The 23,320-nt window shown below is 49.9% G+C and overlaps 5 protein-coding genes across 5 annotated transcripts; 3 read left to right on the forward strand and 2 right to left on the reverse strand.

Annotated features, from left to right (window-relative positions):
- Positions 1-1,402: 1,402 nt before the first annotated feature.
- LAJ45_07407 (uncharacterized protein) lies at positions 1,403-4,871 on the reverse strand (the record flags this gene model as incomplete). Its single annotated transcript, XM_046116965.1, has 5 exons — positions 1,403-1,536; positions 2,256-2,321; positions 2,498-2,576; positions 2,796-2,899; positions 3,083-4,871. 5 exons carry the CDS (start codon positions 4,869-4,871, stop codon positions 1,403-1,405), a joined length of 2,172 nt encoding a protein of 723 aa, XP_045970000.1.
- A 5,697-nt stretch (positions 4,872-10,568) lies between these two features.
- LAJ45_07408 (uncharacterized protein) lies at positions 10,569-11,613 on the forward strand (the record flags this gene model as incomplete). The annotated part of the gene is made up of 3 exons (XM_046116966.1): positions 10,569-11,075; positions 11,153-11,473; positions 11,524-11,613. 3 exons carry the CDS (start codon positions 10,569-10,571, stop codon positions 11,611-11,613), a joined length of 918 nt encoding a protein of 305 aa, XP_045970001.1.
- Positions 11,614-12,315: 702 nt separating this feature from the next.
- LAJ45_07409 (uncharacterized protein) lies at positions 12,316-15,412 on the forward strand (the record flags this gene model as incomplete). The annotated part of the gene is made up of 8 exons (XM_046116967.1): positions 12,316-12,428; positions 12,510-12,662; positions 12,723-12,855; positions 12,923-13,057; positions 13,117-13,231; positions 13,326-14,606; positions 14,685-14,948; positions 15,012-15,412. 8 exons carry the CDS (start codon positions 12,316-12,318, stop codon positions 15,410-15,412), a joined length of 2,595 nt encoding a protein of 864 aa, XP_045970002.1.
- A 2,535-nt stretch (positions 15,413-17,947) lies between these two features.
- On the reverse strand, positions 17,948-19,118 carry LAJ45_07410 (uncharacterized protein; the record flags this gene model as incomplete). Its single annotated transcript, XM_046116968.1, has 3 exons — positions 17,948-18,391; positions 18,469-18,682; positions 18,751-19,118. The coding sequence occupies 3 exons, from the start codon at positions 19,116-19,118 to the stop codon at positions 17,948-17,950; spliced, it is 1,026 nt and encodes a 341-aa protein (XP_045970003.1).
- Positions 19,119-20,338: 1,220 nt separating this feature from the next.
- LAJ45_07411 (uncharacterized protein) lies at positions 20,339-23,105 on the forward strand (the record flags this gene model as incomplete). Its single annotated transcript, XM_046116969.1, has 5 exons — positions 20,339-20,473; positions 20,546-20,923; positions 21,006-22,278; positions 22,335-22,435; positions 22,503-23,105. 5 exons carry the CDS (start codon positions 20,339-20,341, stop codon positions 23,103-23,105), a joined length of 2,490 nt encoding a protein of 829 aa, XP_045970004.1.
- Positions 23,106-23,320: the final 215 nt, after the last annotated feature.

The raw sequence follows: 23,320 nt of genomic DNA on the forward strand, positions 1-23,320 counted from the left end.
TCTTACCTGCCCCGGGTAGAGTACATGTATGCAATTCAGATGTGCGTTTTGAATATCCCTCAAAAGAAAAGAAGTAAAACAACTCGCGATAGGAACTACATGTACATAGAGTAGATACATACATACATACATGCACAATATCTACCTATTCCTATGATACATACACGTATCAGCGCTTAAAGCCCAGCGCATGTGGACCATTATGGCGGAAAGACATTCAGTGATAATTATATATGAACAACATGTACTCACTCTGAGTACACCCTGCTATACACATTTCATGCACATTACTCTATCTATCCAAAGAGCTATGCTGTCTACATGTATGCAATAAGCACACCTCTACCATCAATCGTGCCATCGTGTTTGAGTCCATCCCATCACTTGTCAGCGTGGCCAGCAGAGTTCCTGCCTTGGAAATCACAAAAAGAAAGGAAAAACAACCAAGTTGCAAGAGAAATGTTCTTGTTGGCTTTCACACACGCGCACACACAGCAGAAAGCAGCACAGCATGTAAGATCTGCCCCCCCCCCCAAAGCCTACAACCGAAGAAACGAAAAAAAGAAATCAGAAAGGGGGAATGTGGGGGAATAAATGCAAGTACGAGACTATGACAAGAGAAAGCTAGCTGAAACTCGGCTATCCAAGCCTAACCCTCTATGAGACCGGTTGCAATATCAAAACCATCACTTGTAATCATTTTTCCTTTTTTCAATATCAGACAAATTTTATGATGTGACAGGTAAACCGGAACGGCGGAAATAAATAAATAAATCCTCCCGAGAAATAGCAAGGCTGACGGAGAAATTACCCAGGATATCAAGCAAGTTAATAGTCATGTGCAATAAGGCTCAGACACCACCTACCTATATGTATACCAGTTCACATCAGTACTGCATACGAGGTACTCACGATAGCTGACGACGCCATGCCTTCGGGCTTACGAAGTTTATCAAGCAAGAATAACAAAAGAAGATAGATAACTAGCTCAGGGGAAAGCCCCTTATCGGGAGCAGATCGGGGTTGTCCTTCTCCGAGAAAAACAAAATATACAAAATCCTATTTCTTTTTCCCTCCCGACGAATTTACTCAAAGAACCCTTTGTCTATTGAAAAAAAAATATAATGGAGTCTGTTTATAATTGATCTGTTCATTAGCACGCTGTTATTCACACATACTCCGTGTACTAAATGTGTATGTCCAGTCGCGCAAAGTGCCCATTACGTGCTCCCTGTTTAAATGAATAAAGAAAGTCATAAACGTTTAAACCTCCAAAAACCTTTGAAACAATTTTAATGCGCCAACGAACGCCAAAACCCATATAGCCCAGTTGCCAAGAAAAGAAGAAGGTTGTTATGAGAAGAAATATCGGATCGATTTATGAGATCATGTCCTGTTGGTTTTATGTAGGATGAGGCTGTAGTAAAAAGTTGTTGAGTGAGTCTGATTCATCCAGGAGTGGATTATTGTCGTTGTGATCGTTGGAAGTGAGAGAAACGAAGTTGCCATGGACTTTCTGATGACGCTTCATCTGGTCTATGAATCAAGTCAGCAAAAATACGGTAATTCCCAAATTGATACCAAATATGGCTCCGCGGAAAGCCAGAGTCGGAATGGTTTGCTTTTTCTCTGGGCGGCACATCGCAACCCCGATATAAGGATAACGGATCTCGATGCAGAAAACAAGGCATTCTCATCCCATCCCAACTTCGCCGCCACCTGGGAAGATGCAATAGTACATCCCCAAATAGGCTTATATCGAGATTGCGATGTCCAATCGTGATGGAGAGTATGATGAATATCCTATGTAAAGGTAGGCCCATATTGGATACCAATCAACATGACCCCCCCACGCTCATCTCATATTTGGATGGTATGCCTTCAAGTCCTTTGGGGGGTTGGATAATCGCTGTGGAAAATACCAATATTAACCCCTCTTTTAGGCACATAACTTGGGTAGAATCATGGCGGGCGTCTTGGCATAGGATGTTCGCCAGACTCTTCATCACGATTGTGACGTAACATAGTTGGTAATGAACGAAAAGATACGGGCATAGCCAATGAAGGGTTTGATATCCAGCGAGGGGAGGGTACAACCCAGTGGTAGATGCGCAGCCGTAGTTGCAAATCCCCAAACCCTTCATTGGGATTTGCGCCGCTCAATTATTCATCAAGTACATTGTTTGATCACCTTCCAAAGAATCAAGTAGAGAAAAGAGGAAGAGGCATGCCAGATTGGGTCAACGACAACGTACCAAGCCTGTGAAAAGTCCTCTCACAACCAGCAAAGCCGCATCGATGCTGTCCAACCGATAGATGTGCTGTGGGAGGTATAGGTTAGCAAATATTATTAAACCTTAAAGTCTAAAAACCCTCTGATTGTGGTCAAAATAATGAGAGAGAAGGAAAGAATGGGTAGAGCCAAATAACACACTCTTGCGATGTTTGCTTAAGTTGCTACTTTCGGAAAACCTTTTTCCGCAGCCCGGAAATTCACACTTCAAAGGTCTATCCCCGGTATGCACTCTCTTATGCATCGTCAAGGCCGAGCCCTGAGCGAATTCTTTGAAACAGACCTGCAAAAAACGAAAATTTTCCGTAAGCCAGTGTTAAAGAAGACATGAAAGATATGTACAAATCCAGATTCCAAACGAGAAGCCAAGGTATGACTTGGATCGGCCCGTGTATGTGTTTCGTGGATGCGGGGTGTGCGGGGCGTGGGAAGTGATGTGATAATATTGCGGGCATATATGTAAAGAGATTTGAGGAGGGGTATCGGAGAGGAGAAAGCTTACATCACACTTGTATGGCTTCTCTCCAGTATGTGTTCTGATATGTTGTTGTAACGCCTGTGCAGCAGAAAACTCCTTATTGCAAAACGTGCACTTGCAGCTTTTGACTGTTACACCACTCATCATATTAGCATTAATCTCATTTCTGCTGACGAGCTTAGGTGTGCACGAAAATAAGTTGAAATGCTCCTCTCCAAAGCCTCAAACGTCAATTGACGATCTTATTAACTTTGTACTAGTAGAAGCGCTTGTTCCTATTTGATATAGTAATGGGATTCACTTCAACCTACATCCGGTATGTGTTTGTAAATGTCTCTCAACCTTTCCTTTTTGACTAAATGGCCTATCACGCCGGGAGCAATCCGCCCATCCGCAGAAATGTCCTGTCTTTTTCTTGAGTATGGCAATATGCTCGTCTTTTGCATGTTTTTGCAGTTCCTCTGCGGATGCAAATGTTTTCCCGCATCTCACCAATTCTTCTTCCCCACTAATACTGATATTCTTGCCAGTACTAACCAGCCACTCGCACCGCTTCGGCCCCCCGTCATCGATGGTCGGTGCAGGGGAGGTTCCGCTGGATGAGTCTATATCGGGTGGTAGCAAATGAACTGCTAGGTGCTCCTTCAAATCTTCAAGACCATCGACACTAGTCCCGCATGCATCCCATAAACACTGTTCTGGAGTCAACTTGCCAAGGTGGGTAGACAGATGCATCTGAAAGTCAACTTCTGAAGCGAAATGGAAGTTGCAGCCATCCCAGTGACAGTCGTTTAGATCCATTAAGCTATTGCTGTTGACGGGATTAGTGTTGAATAACATTCCGTTATTCCAATTTTCATTGTGGGTGGGGGTGTAGTTTGGCCAGTTTTGTACGGGTTCGGCGGTACTGAACGGTGTACTTGGCTTCGAGGGGTACTCATAAGTGGGTGAAGTGATGGGGGTAGTTTGGGAGACCCGACGACGCTTTGAAGGTGCAACATAATCGTGATCGAAGGTGGAGGAAAATTCATTATAGGGTTCAAGGAATGCAGATGAGGAGCGAGATGATTCCGAGGGTTCTGATGCAAGGTTTTGTTGTGAAATGGGATAATGGATTAATTGTTGCGCTGGCAAAGGGTAGTGAAGTTGTAAATCTTGCAATTGGTCAGGATTACTGTAATCCAGAGACAAAAGGTTTGGCTCAACGCTGCCACTCTGGTGTTGATTCTGAAGTTGATCTCGATCTTGATTACGATTGTGATTCTGAGGTTGCTGATGCGCAAATCCTCCTAGCGGCACGCTCCAGAGAGGGACATCGAGCCCCGGGACGTCACCACTACCAAACACGCAGTCCGAAGGATGGCAGCTTGTGACCTCGCAGTCATCTTTAGCACATATAATCTTCTGAACACAAGAAGCATCCTCTGGGCAGGAGGAGCTTTGTTCAAGACAAGATTCAGAATCGCAAAACTGAGGAACTATCTCGCAAGCCGTGCAATCTTCGCATGCAGGAGCGTCACAGTCCTCGTCCTCGCATTTTGAGGAACAATCATCGTCATCGCAGCAAGATGAGGAGGCGCTGCAGATCGATGTTGTTTTTTGTTTTATCTTTTTAGTTGCTGGAATTATAGAGTCTCGGGGGTCGGGTGTTGTAGTCGAAGCCTCGGGGGAGGACTCTGCTGCGCATATGAGAGTAGTCAATCCACTTTTTTGTTCGCCGTTTGTATCTTTTGTAGTAGATGCCAAACTTGTCCATGGTAGGAAATTCACCGCTTCCCTTTGCTGCTGATGTTGATCTTGCTGTATCTGATCGTGGAAATCGATATCGTCAGGCTGAAGTCCTTGCCCGTCCATCGCCTGTGAAAACTTGCGCTTCTCGGGGCCACCGTAATTAGAGTTCTGGTAATTAAGCCTTGTATACTGAGAAAGATATGGTTGGTAATAGGGGACTCTATCTCTCTCGGCAGATGGTATGGGACGAATATCATGAGATCGGGGAAGTAGATCTCGGAGGGAGCATTCGGCCAATAGGTGGAGAGGGCGAGGCGGCGGTGGTGATAATTGCGGCTGCGAAGACTGAGAAAATAGCTGAGACTTCATTGGGGGCGGTAACGCGGGGTGGAGCTGCCGACACCCAAATAGAAGAAGTGCCCAACAAGGTGTTCATGGAAAATGTATGTGTGAATTTGAGGTTGCTAGGTAGGGAGACATGGATATGGTCACGCGTATATGTGAGCACGACACCCCCCCTCTTCCTGATCGGGAAAGGGTATTCCAAGTGTAATCATGAAAAATCACTCCTGAAAGAAGTTGAGCAGAATGGGAAGGATGTGATGTGCGATTTTCGCTAATCAAGGATTTCTTTGGAATGGCTCTGAATGCCCTCTTAACAGCGACTTGCAGACGTTATATACATCTATGTACAGTCGCATGCATCAAGTTCTCGCCATCCACGATGCAACACCCAACCTCAATACTCGTTACTCAACCACAAGTGAAGATATTTAATAGAGAATACATAGTAGAGTTAAATAGAATATAAAGGAATTATTTTGAGACTACCATCCCATGTGCCCTCCATTGGCTTTGAGACATGCCTCAACCCTTAATGGCAATTTATCTAGCTTTGATTGAGACAATGCCTCCCACTCCTCTTGTGCAGTGATAAAAGGTTCATCATCACGATGAGGTCTTCTCTATCTATAGCTTCATCGTCTTTTTAGTTCACTCTTGAGCATTTTCCATGAATTTTCTATGGCGTTGAAATCTGGTGATCCAGTAGGCCAATCCTCCTCCTAGCTGGACAGTTTGTATCTTTATTTATCTGTACAGTATTTCGGCCTATTTTATGGAGAATAACAACAGCTTGCCACTTGTCATATCCTAAAGCTTTTGCAGAGTTCGTGGTGGAGTTGTTATGGTTTGACTCACCATCAAAAAACGGCAGGAACTTGCATGTTGCATGCGACTGTACGATGTCAGATAATCTAACGATTGACGGCCTAGAGATATTTGCTTCATAGGCTATCACTCGAAACATATTCCATTAAGGTATGTTTTTTTTGTTTTTTTTGTTTAATTCATTAATTGCATGCAATCCATTAAGGTATAAGTACATAAGACATACATGTATATGTAGGTATATATGTAATTGTCTGGTTTACTATATATATAGAAATATTGGTTGAAACCTTCTTAAGGAGTTAAGGTATCCAAATCGACCAATATCTTCATATGATCATTCTCACGTGCACGCGTACATCCCTTCGTCAGAGACGTCATATTAGGCCCACGTGCACGACGGCGTGGTGATATTCAAAAAAAAATCTAGCTACAGACCGCGGAGACACCAGAAAAGGTATAGGAGTGGTCACAAAAGGTGGCTTCACAGCAAAAGAGGTTCGCGGGGTGAGGGCTAGGTAGTACTAAAAGTTGCCTACTAGCTCCCGGTCGTGAAAACGCACGAAGGGATATGAGTTTTCAAGTAATTGGAATTGAAGATATGCGAGCCTCAATGGTGCCTAGGAAATCCCGTTTGATTCAGGTAGGTAAAAAGAGAGGACGACAAGATCATATACAATTGCTGTATAGTGGCCGAGTACAGGAACCCGGGCTCGACTTCGAATACTGTGGTTTACGACGTATCTTATCTTTGAGTCGAATTACGTTACATGTAGCTATAGGTCAACCGATTACACAAGTATACCCATGTCCTGTACCAAGCATTGAACCTTGGCCTATTACATTGTACCCTACACACAGTACCAGCAAAAAAGGGGGTGTAATAGGTACTGTATATATACGTACCAATACGGGATTGTGAAAAACCTCCGAATTAAATCGGAATCCTAACTGCTATACCTTAGCAATACCTTAGCAATACCGTAGCCTTGCAGTGTTCTGTTATGTGTGGTACTGGATCCACCCGCTTTTTGGTACTGTATACATATATGTGTCTCGAAAGCTCCGTTTGAATTATTAAACAAAAAAAAAAAATCGAAAGCTCCGTACTTGAAATTCTATGAATATAAATGTATGTTACTACATGCATCAAAAAGCGATATTTATAGTTAAATAGTCGATTTTAACCAAGTACCTTCTTGTCTAAAATTCCTAAAAGAACATCTCGAGGCCGGGCCGAGGATCAATTATATGCAATATATGTGGTACGACCACGTAATATTCGAAATCAGAAAGGCTTTGATAAGAAATATATAAATCTCCAAACATGGGGGTTATTAGTCTCGTTACTCGATACATCCGGTATTCTTTTGAGGGTGGTAGTGCATACATGTAGTGGTGGTACATTATCAGGTACATGTACGTACGTACGGGCACGACGAGACTGCATGTAGGTATATACATATACATTTATATATATGCAGTGTGACACACCCATAGGAGTAATTAATGATCTAGCCCACGGTTGTTACAACATCTTGTTGTAATTACAATACCGTAGATGATAACATATTTAATCGAATGAGATGACGAATCCCCTAGTATCAATCTCAAATCCGGAGAAAAATAATCTACATAAGGGCCTCCTACTCTGTACGTTGAGATCCTATGATAGACAATATACTTCGTGACCGAAATAGTTGTGCATGGGCAGGCTTACGCTCTGCTAGCTGCCATTTTTGCAGAGAATGGGCTGGATCCAATATGGAGTCATGACGGCAGATATATCCTATCAAAAACTACATGTATTTATTTTATTTACGGAAATATACTAAAATAAATTATTAAGTTTGTCTACATGTACCTAGTCCTCAATGCCATATCTCAACACCATCAAAACTGACTGCCGACATCGATGCCCGCTTGAGCAGATGTCTTTTGTGTGTTATTCAATTCAACCTACATGTATTTATTTCTCTCCTTGCCAAAATGGATGGAACTTTTATGAAGGGAGCACTCAATAGGGTTATAATTATCAGCGTTACTTTGGATACTGCTTATTCTGGTGGTGTGAACTGTGGTTGGGAGAAGGGGGGGGGGGGGGAGCGGGAGCTCCTACGTTTTTCCTACGTCGTAGATTATAAAATGAAGACAACAATCCCGAACATTGACCACCTTTTAACGACGGTCCTGAGTATAGGTGTCGATATCCCCCCAAAGTATTTCTGCAGAGGCTAAAGGTGACACAAGTTTAGCTGAAGTCTGATTTACCGCGGCCATGGTTACCTACTTGTAAATTTACCTACATATACCTACATATATGTATGTACATTTATGCAGAGGATATAATATTATGGTGAAAGAGAAAAATGTATTGATTCATAATGCGGTCTATATTCCACCGAAATTCGGTGAGAATACATGTACTTGTAGTATATATTAAGTAGAACGTATGTACACATAGTACATGTATTGAAGCTTCTTGAGAAATACATGTACATGTAGTTATGTAGTACGCAAGAGGTTTCTCTGAACGGATTCTGGGCGTTTTAGGAAGTAAGGTTCGGTCTAACTATATAATTAATATGTACTTATACAGGTAGTATGAACTAAATCAGGTTCTATGAAGTACCAAATCAGTGAAGTGCCCAATTAAAATTGATGAAGTAGTGTTGGATCGTTACTGGTGGTACATGGTGCCGTCAATTCGTTTATATTTTCTGAAGGCTTAGGCCTCAAGTACAAGGCTCTGGGATTAAGTGAGTGAACGGATCCTCACCAGTCAACACCCATTTAGTTCACCCACTTAATGCCAGAGCCTTGTACGCACTGGATGCATGTACTCAAAGCTCTATGCCAATATGTGATCACATGATTCATAGAATCTTCGGTAAGTACCTACATGTACTTTACTTGGTCGCCAAATAATTAATTTAAGCTAATCTTACTCATGCGTTCATTAAATGGTCGGAATTTTTAGTAAGCATTTAATTGGTTGCAACGATATCCGACTACTTAATTAACGCGCGATCGGAGTATAGGCAATCTTATACCATTCTACAACATTAGGAGCACTCCCGTGTATGGTGCGCACCATACATGTACTTCGGTATCAGGGATAAGTGAGAAGACACCACGATGCCAAGATTGCGTGAAGGGTGTCTTCTCACTTACCCCTACCCCCGAAGTACATACTCAATCTGTGGGCAAGAACCCTATCACAAAAGGGGCCGAAGAATGGTTTCTAGAAGGTCTATGGGGTTCTTCAATTATGAATAATCTCGTGAAGACCTTAAGATACCCAATTGATGGACTTGGCCTTAGAAATTCATACCTGTATCTAAATTTAAAGCTGGAGTACTCGGGTGTGCACCAAAGTGATCAGAACTCAACGGAGATTGGTTAAGGATATGTGGGTGCAACAGGCTGGGGCCAATAATATCTGACAAGAATTTATATCTTGAATGGGGGAAAAAAGTCATCAGAACTATTGCCAAATCCCCATCAAAAAATCCATAAAATATATAAAATATTTTATTTATCAGCACCTACTCTATATTGTATTTGGACACACATTTGTCTATGTAGAGTTAAATTTCAGCAGATATCAATAAAACTGAGGGCAAAATTTGGTCTCTGGAGTTCCTTGGGGCATATGGTTGATATGCCCCGGGTGGGCCAACTTGGCACACCAGGGCAACCAGAAGGTTCTCTCGAGGTTCTGTCCAACCAGAGGCAGTTCTGATCACTTACCCTTACACCCGAGTACATGTAGTTCCTCTCTGATCTTGAATACATCATCATACAGTGCAAGTCCTGCAGCTGGGTTGTACAGCTATCGGTAGAATTATTGCAGAAACAGGGACCGACGATCACGCCGAGAGCAGGGCGATTTTCCAACGCAATAATTCTACCGATAGCTGTATTTGACGACTGCCAAGTCTTGCATACATGTATGTTAATGTACTCGTAGCTTTATAGCGTTTCCGAACACGACCAATATTGCATGACATACGAAAAAGCGCTAAATCCACCTTTTTGTATGTCATGCAATATTGGTCGTGTTCGGAAACGCTATAAAGCTACGAGTATGTAGGTACAGCGGTGGGTAATAAGTGATCAGACAGAACGCCACCAAAATACGCGTTTGCAGGCAAAATTGTGGCTAGGTCGTCCGATGACTTAATACCCACCGCTGTACAGCCACTCTGCAAAAGTGTTCGTGATTAGAGCGTATTTGACAACTGTCGATTTCGACAATTGACAGTTCGGCTTTGACAGTTGCGGGTCGCAAAATTGACATTATACTTTACGAACTCTCAAATTATTTACCATTATCAGTGGTGACGAGATCGAGACATAAGGCCTTTTGCGCATTGATAGAGTCCAGCTCCAAGTTCCGGTACCCTGTGCCGATACCCTCATCAATCAAAATTGACGGTTCGGCAAACCGCTATTGCAGCCGGCGAACTGTCAATTGTCGGAATCGACAGTTGTCAAATACGCTCTATTCCAATTTCGGAGTGAGACATTTCTCCATATGTAACCGTGGCGGACCACCGAGAACCCCCAAGAGAAGACTTTCCCAGTGACCAATGGCGCCTAAATTAATGAAGAATAAGATCAATGACCTATCTTCTTTTTTATACATAGTCACGAACTATATTATATTTTTTTTGTTGTTTTGAATCTTAACATCAGTATTACCGGTGCGCCACACCGCGCAGTGACATTAAAACTAAATCACGAACACTTTTGCTGAGTGGCTGTACATCACGCAGAGAAATCTCACCCCCACTATTTCTTTGCCAAGGCCACACAAGCCAACTGTCCCACTTTTCTCCAATCCCATCAACACTCCTCGCATTCCCATCGTCAATTAAAACATCACCAACAATGGGAATTACCAGTACTCTTACTCACCGCCTTCTCACTTTATCTCGCCCTGGCTTGATACTCAATCGCGGTCTCAATGCGTGTATCATCCCCGTCTTCACCGTCACCAGCCGCTCTCTAGCCTCTGCAGCCGCTGCAAAGAAGCCCACCACAAAAACCGCAGCTGCCGCTACACCTAAGACCGCTCCAAAATCATCCGCGGGAGGAAGAACCAAAGCAACTGCCACCACCAAAGCTGCTGGTAAAACAGGATCAACTACTAAAAAGTCCACAACACCCAAGGCAGCCGCGAAAAAACCAGTCAAGAAAGTTGCGAAGAAGGAGCTCACAGATGAGCAGAAGAAGAAGATCTTGATCAAGCAGCTGAGGGCGAAGGCACTAAATCCCCCGTCCAAGGTTGGTAGCAATGGATATGCTCTGTGGTTTGGGGAACAGATGAAGGAGAAGAGGAGGCCAGCTGGCGAGCTCGCGATGATATGGAACGGAATGTCGCAGGACGTGAAAACTGTATGTTTGTCTTTCCGTATCTATTTGGCGGCTCTAAACCCACATCCTGATTATTCACTGACAATTTTGAACACAAGCCCTACATCAAAAAAGCTGAAGAAGCAAGGCCTGGAAAGGCCGAGGAATACAAGAAGTGGCTCCAGGGCATATCACCCTTGGTTATCCGCGAGGCCAACAATGCACGTCGTCGTCTCAAAGAACTTGGCGTCGGTTCAAATATTACCCAAATTTCAGATGACAGACTTCCAAAAAGAATTACAAGACCGCACTTCATGTATTTCCGGGAGCAGTATGGAACCGGGAGAAAGTTTTTGGATGCGGCAGGGAAGCCCAGCGTCGTAGTTGCCATCAAGGTAATGGGAGAGGAATATGAGAAGCTTCCGGTGGGCGAGAAGAAGGTATGTAAAATCTCCTGAGTTCGTGGGGGGGTAGTGTTAATGTGTGACAGCGTTTCGAGGATATGGTCAAGAAAAACAAGGAAGATTACGATGCCGCTATGGCAAAGTTGGAGAAGCAAAGGAATGCCTCAACAGCCTGATTGATCCCTCAGTCATTACCCTATTTACCTTTCCCCACGTTGATTAGTCTTAGTTTCGAAGCTTAGGTGGGAAATGAAATAAAACCGACCGAGGTGAAAACATTGGTTGATACAAGGATTGCCTCTTCGTGAAAGTTAAATATACTCTGCGGCTCATATGATAAGGACCATTTTCCCAATGCGTGGTTTTGAGATAAGACTTAATATGGTCCCTACACTTGCGATCCGTGTCATCGTACTTTAATTGGCGAATTCTAAGACAGGTTAGAGTTTGCAGTGTTCATCGCACTTCCTAGTTAATTTTTTGATCGTAGGCTGGTTTGTAGGTCACATATCTCAGTTCAGATTTTTTTGAGTGGAGATACCTTCCACCCCAACAAGGTGAGCAGGTGAGGTCCGGAGATGTATTTGATTACTCTTAGTTGCCGCAAATTCAATTAATCGCATTGGTATTTTGATATTGGAAGGATCTTTAATGCCTTGTTAATAATGAGTATCACGTGATGAAATAAATTACTAGTTAGTAACGTAGGTGATGCATGCAGGTGCATGTATGCTGCACCTACCTACATTGTTGTAACCACCTCCAAACATTGTTGACACCTCCTTCAGATCGCCCACAGTTCAAACCAGCGTCCACAGATCAGCTACAATCCCCTCCCAGTCCAGTCCCGCGGAGGTTTTGAACCCGATTGACAATCGATGGAGAACGGCTTTGGTGTTGAGGACCTTTTTCAAGATGACACGGCGCCGCGCACCTCACCGCGGAGAACCGATAGTAGGATGGACGAGCTCCGGCTCGGGGGTTGTAATCAGTCCGTCCACTCGCCTCCTCCTCATCCCCCGAGTGGCCTGCCGTGTGTGTGTGTTCATTGGAACTAAAGTTTAACCTACAGGAAGATAGCATGGTCGAAGCTCGGGTCGATAGCGATAATCAACGCCGCCGGTACGGGAGTCGAAACCCGCCATCTCTCGTGTTCGCCAGAGGACGGTCGCTGGCTGCTTAGTGACGCATACCCGGTCGCCAACGTATCACGGTACCACGAAGGGCAGCAGCTTACTCACGTCACCTGGAATAGCCATGGCGCTGAACTGGCCGTGATGGATAGGCTTGGGCGGGTGTCGTTCTATACGGTGTTTTTGGCGGTCAACCATCTGAATGTTACGCGGCATCAGATATTGGACCAAGACGACGATTTGAGCGCGCTGGTGGGGTTCTGGTGGTTGCCGGTTGAGAGAGCTGTATTTTACCCCTACTGCGGAGGGCGATGGAGGGTGCAGATGAGGGAGTGCTGACGGTGGGAGGTAGTATGCGCTGTATAGACCTGCGACAAGGCAAGAAGACCGGAGCTTTAGGTATCAAGCGTTTAGTTTCAGGCCCTATGGGCCCTTTCACCCCATTCAAGGGAAGGTGGCGGCGATTGGTATAACACGGGGAGGGACTGTATGTGTGCCACTGTAAATAATCTAGGAGAGAGCAGGTGCTGACAACAGCATGTTTAGGCCAAAATGTGGTACCAGGATGCACATAGTCGATATCAAGAAGTTACTACAGAGCTTGAAGGCTTTTCGTCACTCGATGACCTCTTCTCTCATGCCGCGATCTCATGGAATAAAGGTATCTTCCTCTTTTCTGCTCAAGTGCTTCAATCCAGATTTTTCGTCTGTAGGTTACTTTTGCGTGTGATTAAAGAGCTTACATCTCTGCCCAGACAACGTTGCGGTCTTAGCAGCCTACACCCTTTCCCACCAGCTTCGTGTATATCGGATCTCTATAAATTGGAATCTCCAACAGAACCCCCCAAATCAACCCCCCACAATGCTCCCGGCTCCCCCCACTCTCGAGATTAAGCACGTCAAAGTCGAGAACCACGCAATGCCCATGGAATCTGGTAGCCAAGATGCTTCGTCTGCGCAGCTATCGCATCTAGAAATCATGGCGCCTACTCCCGGCTCTCCAACGATCCCGAATGTACCTTGTGTACTAGCAGTATTCTCAAGCCGGCGTGCAGATGGGGAGGCTTTTAGTGTGGTGTGTAGATGGTGTCTCAAAGAGAGCCCGAGCACCTTGCATCCCTCCTTCGACCAGCTGGGCGTGAGAAGGAGTAGTGTTTCTAGTCCGACGAGCGTAGAGCTCGAGCTGTTTAGGATGGATGATCTCTTTATCCCCAAAACCATCATATCTGTTTCCCTTGTGACCTCCGGCACTGTTGTTGCCTTTGCCTTCTCAGATGGCTCCCTGGAGCTCCGTGACCGCTACAACTTCAACCTCCTGCAGAATCAGAGCACAAGTAAAGACCTGGTTGTGAATATGGTGCAGGCCGGGTTCTGGTTCCCGCCGGGAGAGGACTGCATTGACCTTGCGCTGTCCCCTAACAATGCAGTTGCGATCAGACTGGGATGCGACCACTCGATCAAGCTCATGGTCATGGAATACAACGGCAACATGCAAGAGGAGGAGAACATGGAGATCGCCTGCATAGCACTGGCGCACCAGCACGCATACAGCTGCAACAACCACCTCAACAACGACGACCTCCTGCTCGTCGCGCAGCAGTACAGGAACCCGGTGTTCAACAATATGTTTCTCTCCGAGGCCCACCATGCCCTGAACCTCAAGATGGACTTTGCAACCGAGTCGCCCTCCGAGCGCCTCTTCCGGAACCCGCTGCTGCAGCGCTGCCTGAGTCTGCAGAACAGCCTCGATTTCCAGGGCGAGCGCGTCAATAAGCGCCTCTCCGGGAAGCTGGCTTGGGCGACCCTGCACCTCCGCGTGGCGAGTGTGGCGTTTGCGCTGACGTTTAACAACCCGCAGCGCCAGCAGGGGGCGGGCGGGAGTAATGACTTTGATCTGCGCCCGGAGGCCCTGCAGACGCTGTTAGGCCTCGTGAGGTGGTTGATGGATATCATGAGCTTGACGATCAGTGATCTCTTTGAGCTGGCCAAGGCCACAAAGGGGAGAACAAGCGACCTTGCTTTCGTCCGCGAGAAAGGTACGTTCGAAACTTGTAGTAGTAGTAGTAGCAGGCCCTGTCTAGATTGAAAGTGTGCTGAAGACTATCTCCGTGCAGTCATTGAAGGGAACTCACCCGCGCTCTTTTTGGCACTGGCTAGTGCGCCGCGTGCGCTGCTGAGGTATAACTGTAGGAGCCTGAAGGGGCTGGAGACGACGGCTGGGAAGCAGCTGGCCATGCTGCAGGGCGGGCCGGTGGACGAGGAGCAGAGAACGACGTTCCGGAGCTTGAAGGTGCCGATTGAGAGCTGCGCGGTCAAGATTAGCCAGTTTGAGCGCATCATGACCGATATTGACGGCACGATCAGAGCGGCTTATCACAGTAAGTTTTCACCCCCCATCTCAAGCCTTCCAGGGTGTGCGCGGGTAATGAACTAGTTTAAAGACGTCGCCGAAGCCGAGCGCGCAAACGCCGAGAAGCTCCTCTTCGTCAACAACGAGATCCCGCCCATCTTCGCCTCCGCCGTCGAGCGGCTGCTCAACCTCACGCTGCCGACGCTGCGCAATGACCTCGACGTTGCAAAGCTGTTTTGGCACGACGTCACGTGGCTCGGCTTCCACGATGATGTCGCGAGCAGGGAGTACCGCAGGCTGAACAGGATCGATGCGATCAGGAAGGTGGTGCTGCCGAAGGGCGACGACAAGATTAAGCTGCGGAGGTGCACGAGGTGCTGTGCGGTGGTGGAGGATATCATTCCGATTAAGAGCCCGAGCTATTGGTTGGGGAGTATGCAGAGGATGTGTTTTTGTGGGACGCTGTGGATGCATATTAGTAGTCCGCCTTGAGGCGGTGGGGGAGGGGGGGAGGGGGAGGAGTGATGGGAAAGGGTGGTGTTCATGGACATTTGTGGAGTGTGGTTTGGTTGTTTATTAATTTATTTATTTTTATTTTTATTTTGATATATATTATAGGCTGTTTTTTTCAATGGATTCTGTTCTGTGCTGTTTAGCGGCCCGTGGTTTCTGGTCCATGGAGAGACTGGCGGGGTACATGTAGGTGGTGTAGGTATTGGAGAGGCGAACTTGGCTCTCTATACACAGCTCATCACTCGCTGCGAGGAGGGTAGGGATCAGGGTTACATAACCCCATTGGCCGTAGTTGGAGATACAGTAATTTAATTACGCATGGAAGAAGGAAGTTCTACGTAGAGATTCTGCATGCGAGTCCTGAGCTGGACGCAGACGAAGGTCTCTTTCTTCTTTCTTGAGTTGGGCTGGGCTGGGCTGGGCTGGCGGAGGTGTGTGGGTGTATAGGTATATATGGTGCTGTTTGAGGAAACCCCGGCTGCTTTCTCGGCGTTATGTTGTGGCTAAACCCCCTCCTACATATTGGTATTAAGAGTTTTGGGTCGTTGAGCCGGTATTGCGCGTGTCTGTGGTAGAATCTGTTGAGGGCGACCCTCTCGACCGTGCCGGTAGTCGCCGCGCCAGTGGAGCCAGCATGGAGGTCGATTGGGTCTCCCCGGATCCTGTTTGTATAAATGTATGTAACGCGCCGGATGTGTTATCTGCAGTGTAGTACTTGTGTCCTCTGTGAGCCCCGGGGGACTTGTCACGCGCAGCGCGAGTTAGTCATGGAGTATCACTCGATGACTGCGCGGTCTAGTGGCTGCGAGTGATGGGCTGTGATTATTATTACCCGCGGGCATCGCGTCTTCTATCGGCTAGACAGGGGTCGTCTTTGGGTAGATGTGTAGGTGATGGGGTGAAGGGGCGTCTTTATTGTCCGCGTAGCGCTATGTCTCGGGGAGAGGGGGGGTTATGGGGTTGTGGGGCCCGGGGTTGGGGCGGCTGTGGGGGCGTTGGGCGTGCGGGCGTGCGGGCGTGCGGTTATCCAGCCAGCTGCGCGGTGTCGGCCGCAATGTCAAACTGCAAAACTAAATCCTGAAATCCTGCCTTTGTTTGCTCGCCCGACCGGGTATGCGGACTGGGGGGCCTGGCGAGAGAAAAAGAAAAACTCTAATACTGACTTCCGGCACCCGCCTGGATTACTATGGGCATGTAGGAGTATATGGGCTGGGTTTGGCTCCTAGGTTGGCTTGGGGGTACTCTGCTGTCTTTAGGGCTGCACCTTCCTGCTCTAACTTTCCGGCTGTAGCCAGGCCCCCGTTAATATGGGGAGAAATCTGGCAGGCTCGGCGTTTGGGAAGGGGGGGGGGGGTTTGAGGCGGTGGACCTGGACCTTCTACAGGAGGTGCTACACTGACTTTCTAGCTTAGGTTTGATGCCTATAGGATACGATCATAAGGTCTTGTAACTGCTGTTGGACCCAGCATAAAGACAGACAGCATACTTGGGTTGGTGGAAGCCCAGCTACGAGTACTCGACTGCTGGTGCTGCTGTAGGCTAGTCTGGGTAGACATGTACACACATGTAACTGGGACTCGGCGTGGTGTGTCGAGTTTGGTATTGCTTGGGATGTCTAGAACCTACGAAAGGACTGCTCATGAAGTATCTCGTCGAGCTCAGAGTTTAGTAGAAGGGCTGGGTACAGACAGCATGCGCATCTAGTTAGGAGTATGATTCCGGCGGTGATAGGCTTCATGTGCTTCATTCACCCGGCAAGGAAAGTTGGGCGCTCTAAGCTTTATTTACTCTACAGGACTAGCATATCAACACTAAACCTTGAAATTGAAGAGAAAACTATCTCATCATGTATATACAAGAAGGTGGCCAGTGAGTACGTTCGTGGTGGATTGTGACTACAGGGTTACTAGGTGTCCCCCTACTCACTTTTTCCACTCACTCACTTAAATATTACTTCCCGGCCCTATAGTTGTGCAGGCGAGGTAGCCTAGTGGTAGACGCCTCGTCTTGCTACACCGCGTGGGTTGAGCCACCATGACCACCCAGAGACGTCTGGGTCCGGAGACGTCCGGAGGTCGGGGGTTCAGCTCCGGGGGTGGGAGTGATACTCGGGAAGTACGACATTTTCACGGGAAGCAGCGTTCAATATCTCGAATTAGAACCTGTGGACCGTGGGTGGCGTATAGTCGCAGCATCAACTTTTTGTGTATATTTATTACCCATTTTTTTTTCTGAAGGGGTATGAAGAGGAAGGGCCTTAGTGGGGTATGTATGTGTGATATCGATTGGAACTCTACAATTAATTGCAGATTGAACTACATGTATTTGGCTAATCGGTCTCCAGGGCCGGATGTAGGATTAGGCCGGCCGGTTTAGCGAAACTCTTCCAGGCCATATTCTTTTATAGTATAGTAGATATCCGGACGCAGTAAAGAAAAAAAAAAGAAAAAAAGTCTCCAGCTCAATTCAACGAAACTCCCCAGTTAAGATATACCAACAATTACCCCATCCCATCTACAACTTTGCCAACAACCCCAACCACTCCTCCCCCAGAACCCTCTCCCTCACCACCCCCTCATCCTTCTCCACCTCCTTCCCCCACCTCTTCACCAGCCTCACCAAATACCTCGCCGCCAGCGCCGCCGTCTCGCCCGGCGCCTCCATCGGAACAAGGTGTCCGGCGCCCTCCACCATTTCCATCTCCGCCTTGGGCGTGTTCTCCATCTTCCGCTGGTTCACCTCCGGTATGCAGACCGTCGACTCGCTGCCGACAATGTAGAGCACCGGCGGAACAAGCTGCTTCAGCGCCCGGAAGGTCACGCCCGGCTCGGGACGCCCGAGGGTACCGTCAGGCATGCGCCGGAGGAAGGTGTACACTTCCTGGTGCTTTGTCGTTGCGAGGGTGACGCCGGTGGCGTCGGGGTAGATTGCGGTTGGGAGCGCGCGGAAGCCGTGTTTCTGCCCATCACCGGCGGTCAGCCAACCATCCAATCCCAATCCAGAGCTCCGCCAAACACAAATCTACAAGGACATACTAGATACAGCTCCACCACTCTCGGATCCCAGCGCTTATAAAACGGCCTCCCCCTAATAAACCTCTCCGCCTCCTCCATCCCGGCCCACACATCCCTCCTCCGCGCCGTCGCCGCCGCCGGATGACTGGCCACGTGCGGGAAGCGCTCATTCTCCTCCACCACGGGGTCCAGCAGCACCAGCGCCTCAAACAGCCCCGGGTGCATCAGCGCCGCCCTGACCACCGCATGCCCGCCAAAGCTGTGGCCCACGCCACGAGCGGCGCCGGCATCTGCGCGGCAAACGTGTTGACGGCGTGGAGGACGTCGCGCGGGAGGTCGTTCCAGGAGGGCTCGTCGCCGAGGTGGCGCTCGTTGAGGATGCCGGAGGCGCCTTGGTGCGCGGCGTCGAGCGCCCAGATGGAGCGGATGCGCTGGCTGCTGGCGCTGTAGGCGGAGTGCAGGTCGGTGAAGAAGGGCTCGTAGAGCTCTTTGGGGAAGCCGTTGGCGTGGCAGAAGAGGAGGGTTAGGTCGCCTGGGGAGGGGGGGGTGGCGGAGAGGGGTGTGTATTGGTTTATGACGAGGTGGAGGCGCGGGGAGTGGGGGGTGGTGCCGCGGAGGTGCTCGCGGGGGTAGGAGGCGGGGATGGTGTGGGTTGTTGTGGTGAAGGCCATGGTTTTGGGGGGGGGGGGGGGGGTTTGTTTGATCAGCTGCTTCTTGTTCTTCTGCTTGTTCTTTTGCTTCTCCTTCTTCTCCTTCTTCTTCTTCTTCTTGCTCTGGAGAGGAGAGGAGGAGAGGTAGGGGACGGCATTGGATTGGGGGCATGTGCTGCTCGATGTTTTGATGTCCCGAGGTCGAAGGTTGCTGCGGCAGGGGTGAGCGAGCGAGCTAGTGATAAACACTGTAACCTGTGTATGTACAGCCGCATTTGAAAAGTATTGGCACCTCCGAGCCCAAACTCACGAGGCAGTCCTTTCTGCTTTCAATTCTCATATTCGAGACAATTGCCAGAGAGAGCTGCAATGTCTCTATTGCGGTCATACCTATCAATAAGTTGAGTATGCGCGAGTGCCATGAACGACTCAATATAGTAGGGTGCGAGTACTTTTCGAGTGCGGCTGTACATAGCATCACTACAGGTGCTCGTATCAGCTGGAGTCAATGAGCTGCAATTCCATTAACCGCATGATAGACCGTTCGTAGCCGTAGCAGAGTACATGTATGTACCTACGCACCCTCACACGGCTGCAGCCAATCGTTGTCTCTCTCTCTGTGCCATTCCGTCGATTCTATTGACTGTTTCCCATCCTGTAGGTACACAGACAGCCATCCATCATCTACCTGTATCTCAGGGGAACACCAATCTCAATATCAATCTCAATATCCAAATACTATTCCAGACCCCAGAGCCTGCCTGCACGATGAGTAATTAACCACACTGGTACTGCTGCTGCTGCTGCTGCTGCTGCTGCTGCTGCTGCTGCTACTACTACTGCTACTGCTACTACTGCTACTACAGTACTGTACTTACCGTAGCCAGCCAATGAAATCACCACACAGCCAGGATCAGATCGCGCAACTCACACGCACGCGTCCTCCCGCAGCAACGCCATCCATCCATTCCCGGCGCGTCTTCCCGGTTCCTCTCCCTTCTTCTCTGGGCATTGGTTGGGACGTCACTGCTGCTGTCTTCGTTCTGCACTTTCACTTCCACTCCACTCCACTTCACTTCACATTCAACACTCTACACTCGCTCTCTCTCTAGATCTCTCTGCACTAGAGATATTCACAGATACGGATACTGACACTGCAAACGCTACTACTACGAAGACTACGAATACCACGAACACTAGACATAGATAATCCGGGCGAGCTCTACACCTAGCAAGCCAACATGGAGACCCCCGCCCCCGCCGCCACAACCACGGCCACCACAGACCCCGACCCGCAAACGCCCCCCCCCATCTTCGCCGACGTCGTCTTCCACCTCGTCCCCTCCGATACCCTCCCCCCCTCTCTCGCCGCCTCCGTACGTCCCCTCCCTCTCCCATCCCCTCCCTCTCTGCCCCCAGCCCTCTTCCCCAACTGACATCTACCGCAGACCACCAAACTCCTCACGACCTCCGGCGCCACCCCCGCCACCCCACTCGACTCGCACATCCGCATCGACCTCGCAAGCGTAACGCACATCGTCAGCACCACCGTCGACTTCCCGGGCTACACCGAGGCAGAGCGGTTCATGATCCCCGTCGTCACCCCCGCGTGGGTCACAGCCTCGCTGGATAAAGGGAGGATGGTCCATGTGCGGCCGTACAATCCCGACCCGCGCTTCTTCTTCTCGGGCGTCATGGCGACGGTCGCGGAACTGCCGGAGGGCGATAAGGAGGCGATTTGTGGTGGGGTGGTGGCGATGGGGGGGCAGTATACGGGGCACTTGACGAGGTTTACGACGCATGTGGTGGCGTTGAATATGGATAATGTATGTTCTTTTTGTAGGATGCGGTGCTTTATGGTACATGTTTTGGGGCGAGGAGTGCTAATGTACAGTGCGAGAGATGTAGGACAAATGCAGACAAGCCCTTCGCAAGAACCTCAACGTCAAGATCGTCCTCCCCCACTGGTTCGACGACTGCCTCAAGCTCGCCCGCCGCATCCCAGAGGACCCCTACCTCCTCCCGGACCCCGAAATCACCCGCGTCCCCTCATCAGCCCCCATCCCCCTCCCGCAGGGGCCCGACCTCACCTACTCACACGACCGCCGCCCCCCGCCTCTCGACGGCGCCTCCGAGGACCCGCCCACCCCGCGCCCATCCTTCTCCGCGTTCGACGGAAAATCAGTCTTTCTCGCCCCCGACCTCGACATCTCACTCCGCCTGCGCGGCGTGCTCGGCGAGGTGATCCAGGGCGCCGGAGGCGCTATGGTGAGCGCTGTGGAAGATGCGAGTGTACTGGTGTGCCAGTTCCGCGCGGGGACAGACTACAAATATGCGCTTCGCCGCGGGCTGGAGATTGGGAACCTCACATGGCTGTACTGGATCTTTGCGCACAGCACATGGGCGTCGCCGCTGCGGCGGCTTCTGCACTTCCCGCTGCCGCCGGGCGGCGTGCCGGGGATGCAGGGGATGATCATCACGGTGAGCAACTACGGGGGCGACGCGCGGCTGTATCTCGAGAACCTTGTCGAGGCGTGCGGCGCGCGGTTCACAAAGAGCATGAAGGCCGAGAACACGCACTTGGTGACGGCGCGGGAGCATAGTGAGAAGTGTACGGCGGCGAGGGAGTGGAATATCAATATGGTGAACCACCTGTGGCTCGAGGAGTGCTATGCGAAGGGCACGGTCATGAGTCTGGCGAATAGACGGTATGCGATGTGGCCGCCGCGGACGAACCTGATGGAGGTGGTGGGCATGACGGGCGTGGATGTGGGCGCGCTGGAGGAGGAGGATAGGGATGGGGAGGCGGCGGATGCGATGAGTGTGGATGGGGATGGGGACGGGGCGGAGGAGGACGCGGTGGTGAGGGGCGCGAGCGGCCTGGCGATCAGTGAGCGCAAGGAGGAGGCGCCGCCGCCGCCGCCGCGGCAGCAGCAGCAGCGGCAGCAGAGGGTCTCGACGCCGTCAAGGTGGAGCAGAGACATCGAGGCGCCGCAGTCGGTGTCGTCGAGCGGGCGCAAGGCGAAGGAGGCGGCGGCGGCACGGCTGCACGACTCAATCATGCCCGATGTGATGAAGTACCAGCAGGAGCTGAAGCGGAAGGGCGGGGTGATGGGGACGGGGCGCAAGCGGCGCACGGGCAGCTTTGGCGACATGGCGTCGATGGGCGCGGATAGTGGCAGTGAGGGCGAGGGGTGGGGGGGAGGAGCGGCGGCGCGAAGAAGGTGAAGGTTGCAGCGGCAACGGCACAGGGGAAGAGGGTGAAGCCGAAGGTGTTTTTGCTGCTGACGGCGTACAAGGGCTGGGTGGAGAATCCGGGGAAGGAGGAGAGCGATAAGGTATGTCCCCTGTCATTGTTTCTTACATCAATGGGGAGCTGGGCTAACCATGGTGGACTACCTACAGAGAGGCCTAGCAGCACTTGGAATCCAGTGCGTCGCTGACCCCGCCGTCTGCACGCATCTCGCCGCACCACACATCGTGCGCACGGAGAAGTTCTGCTGCGCGCTCGCACGCGCGCCAATCATTGTCTCAACAAGCTGGATCAGCGCCTGTCTCTCCAGCTCCACCATCGCCGACACCACGCCACACCTGCTGCACGACCCCGCCGGCGAGCAGAAGCTGAACATGGTGCTCTCCGAGTCGCTGTCGCGCGCGCGCGCCAACGCCGGAAAGCTGCTGGCGGGGCAGACGATCTATTGTGCGCCGAATGTGCATGGCGGGTTCGAGACGTACCGCAAGATTGTGGAGGCGAATGGGGGGGTGTGTGTGGCGTTTAGGATGGCGAAGAGGGTTGTTTCTGCGGAGGGGAAGGGGAAAGAGGTGGAGGAGGAGAGGTGGGTGTTGCTGAGTAGTGATGAGGAGGGGGATCGGAAGTTGTGGGGGGCGTTTGCGAGGATGGTGAAGGGCGCGGGAGGGACACCGGTGGTGGTGAAGACGGATTGGTTGTTGGATGCGGCGATGGGGCAGAGGGTGAGGTGGGGTGGGGGGTATGAGTTTGAGAAGTAGTGAGGGGGAGGGGGGTAATGGTGGTGGGAGGGGAGGGGCGGGGCGGATAGGGGTTTTCTACTGTAGTTTAGTTAGATAGCATGGCCGTATATCCAATTCGATTCCTTGTTAGAAGTGCGGGTGTGGGGGTGTGTGTGTGTGAGTGCCTGTGCCTGTGCCTGTGCCTGTGCCTGTGTCTGTGAGGGTTGGTATGCGAGTGAGTGTGCCTGTGCCTG

Source organism: Morchella importuna (assembly GCF_003444635.1).
Source record: "Morchella importuna strain M04M26 chromosome Unknown Morimp01GS023, whole genome shotgun sequence".
NCBI classification, from domain to species: Eukaryota; Fungi; Ascomycota; class Pezizomycetes; order Pezizales; family Morchellaceae; genus Morchella; species Morchella importuna.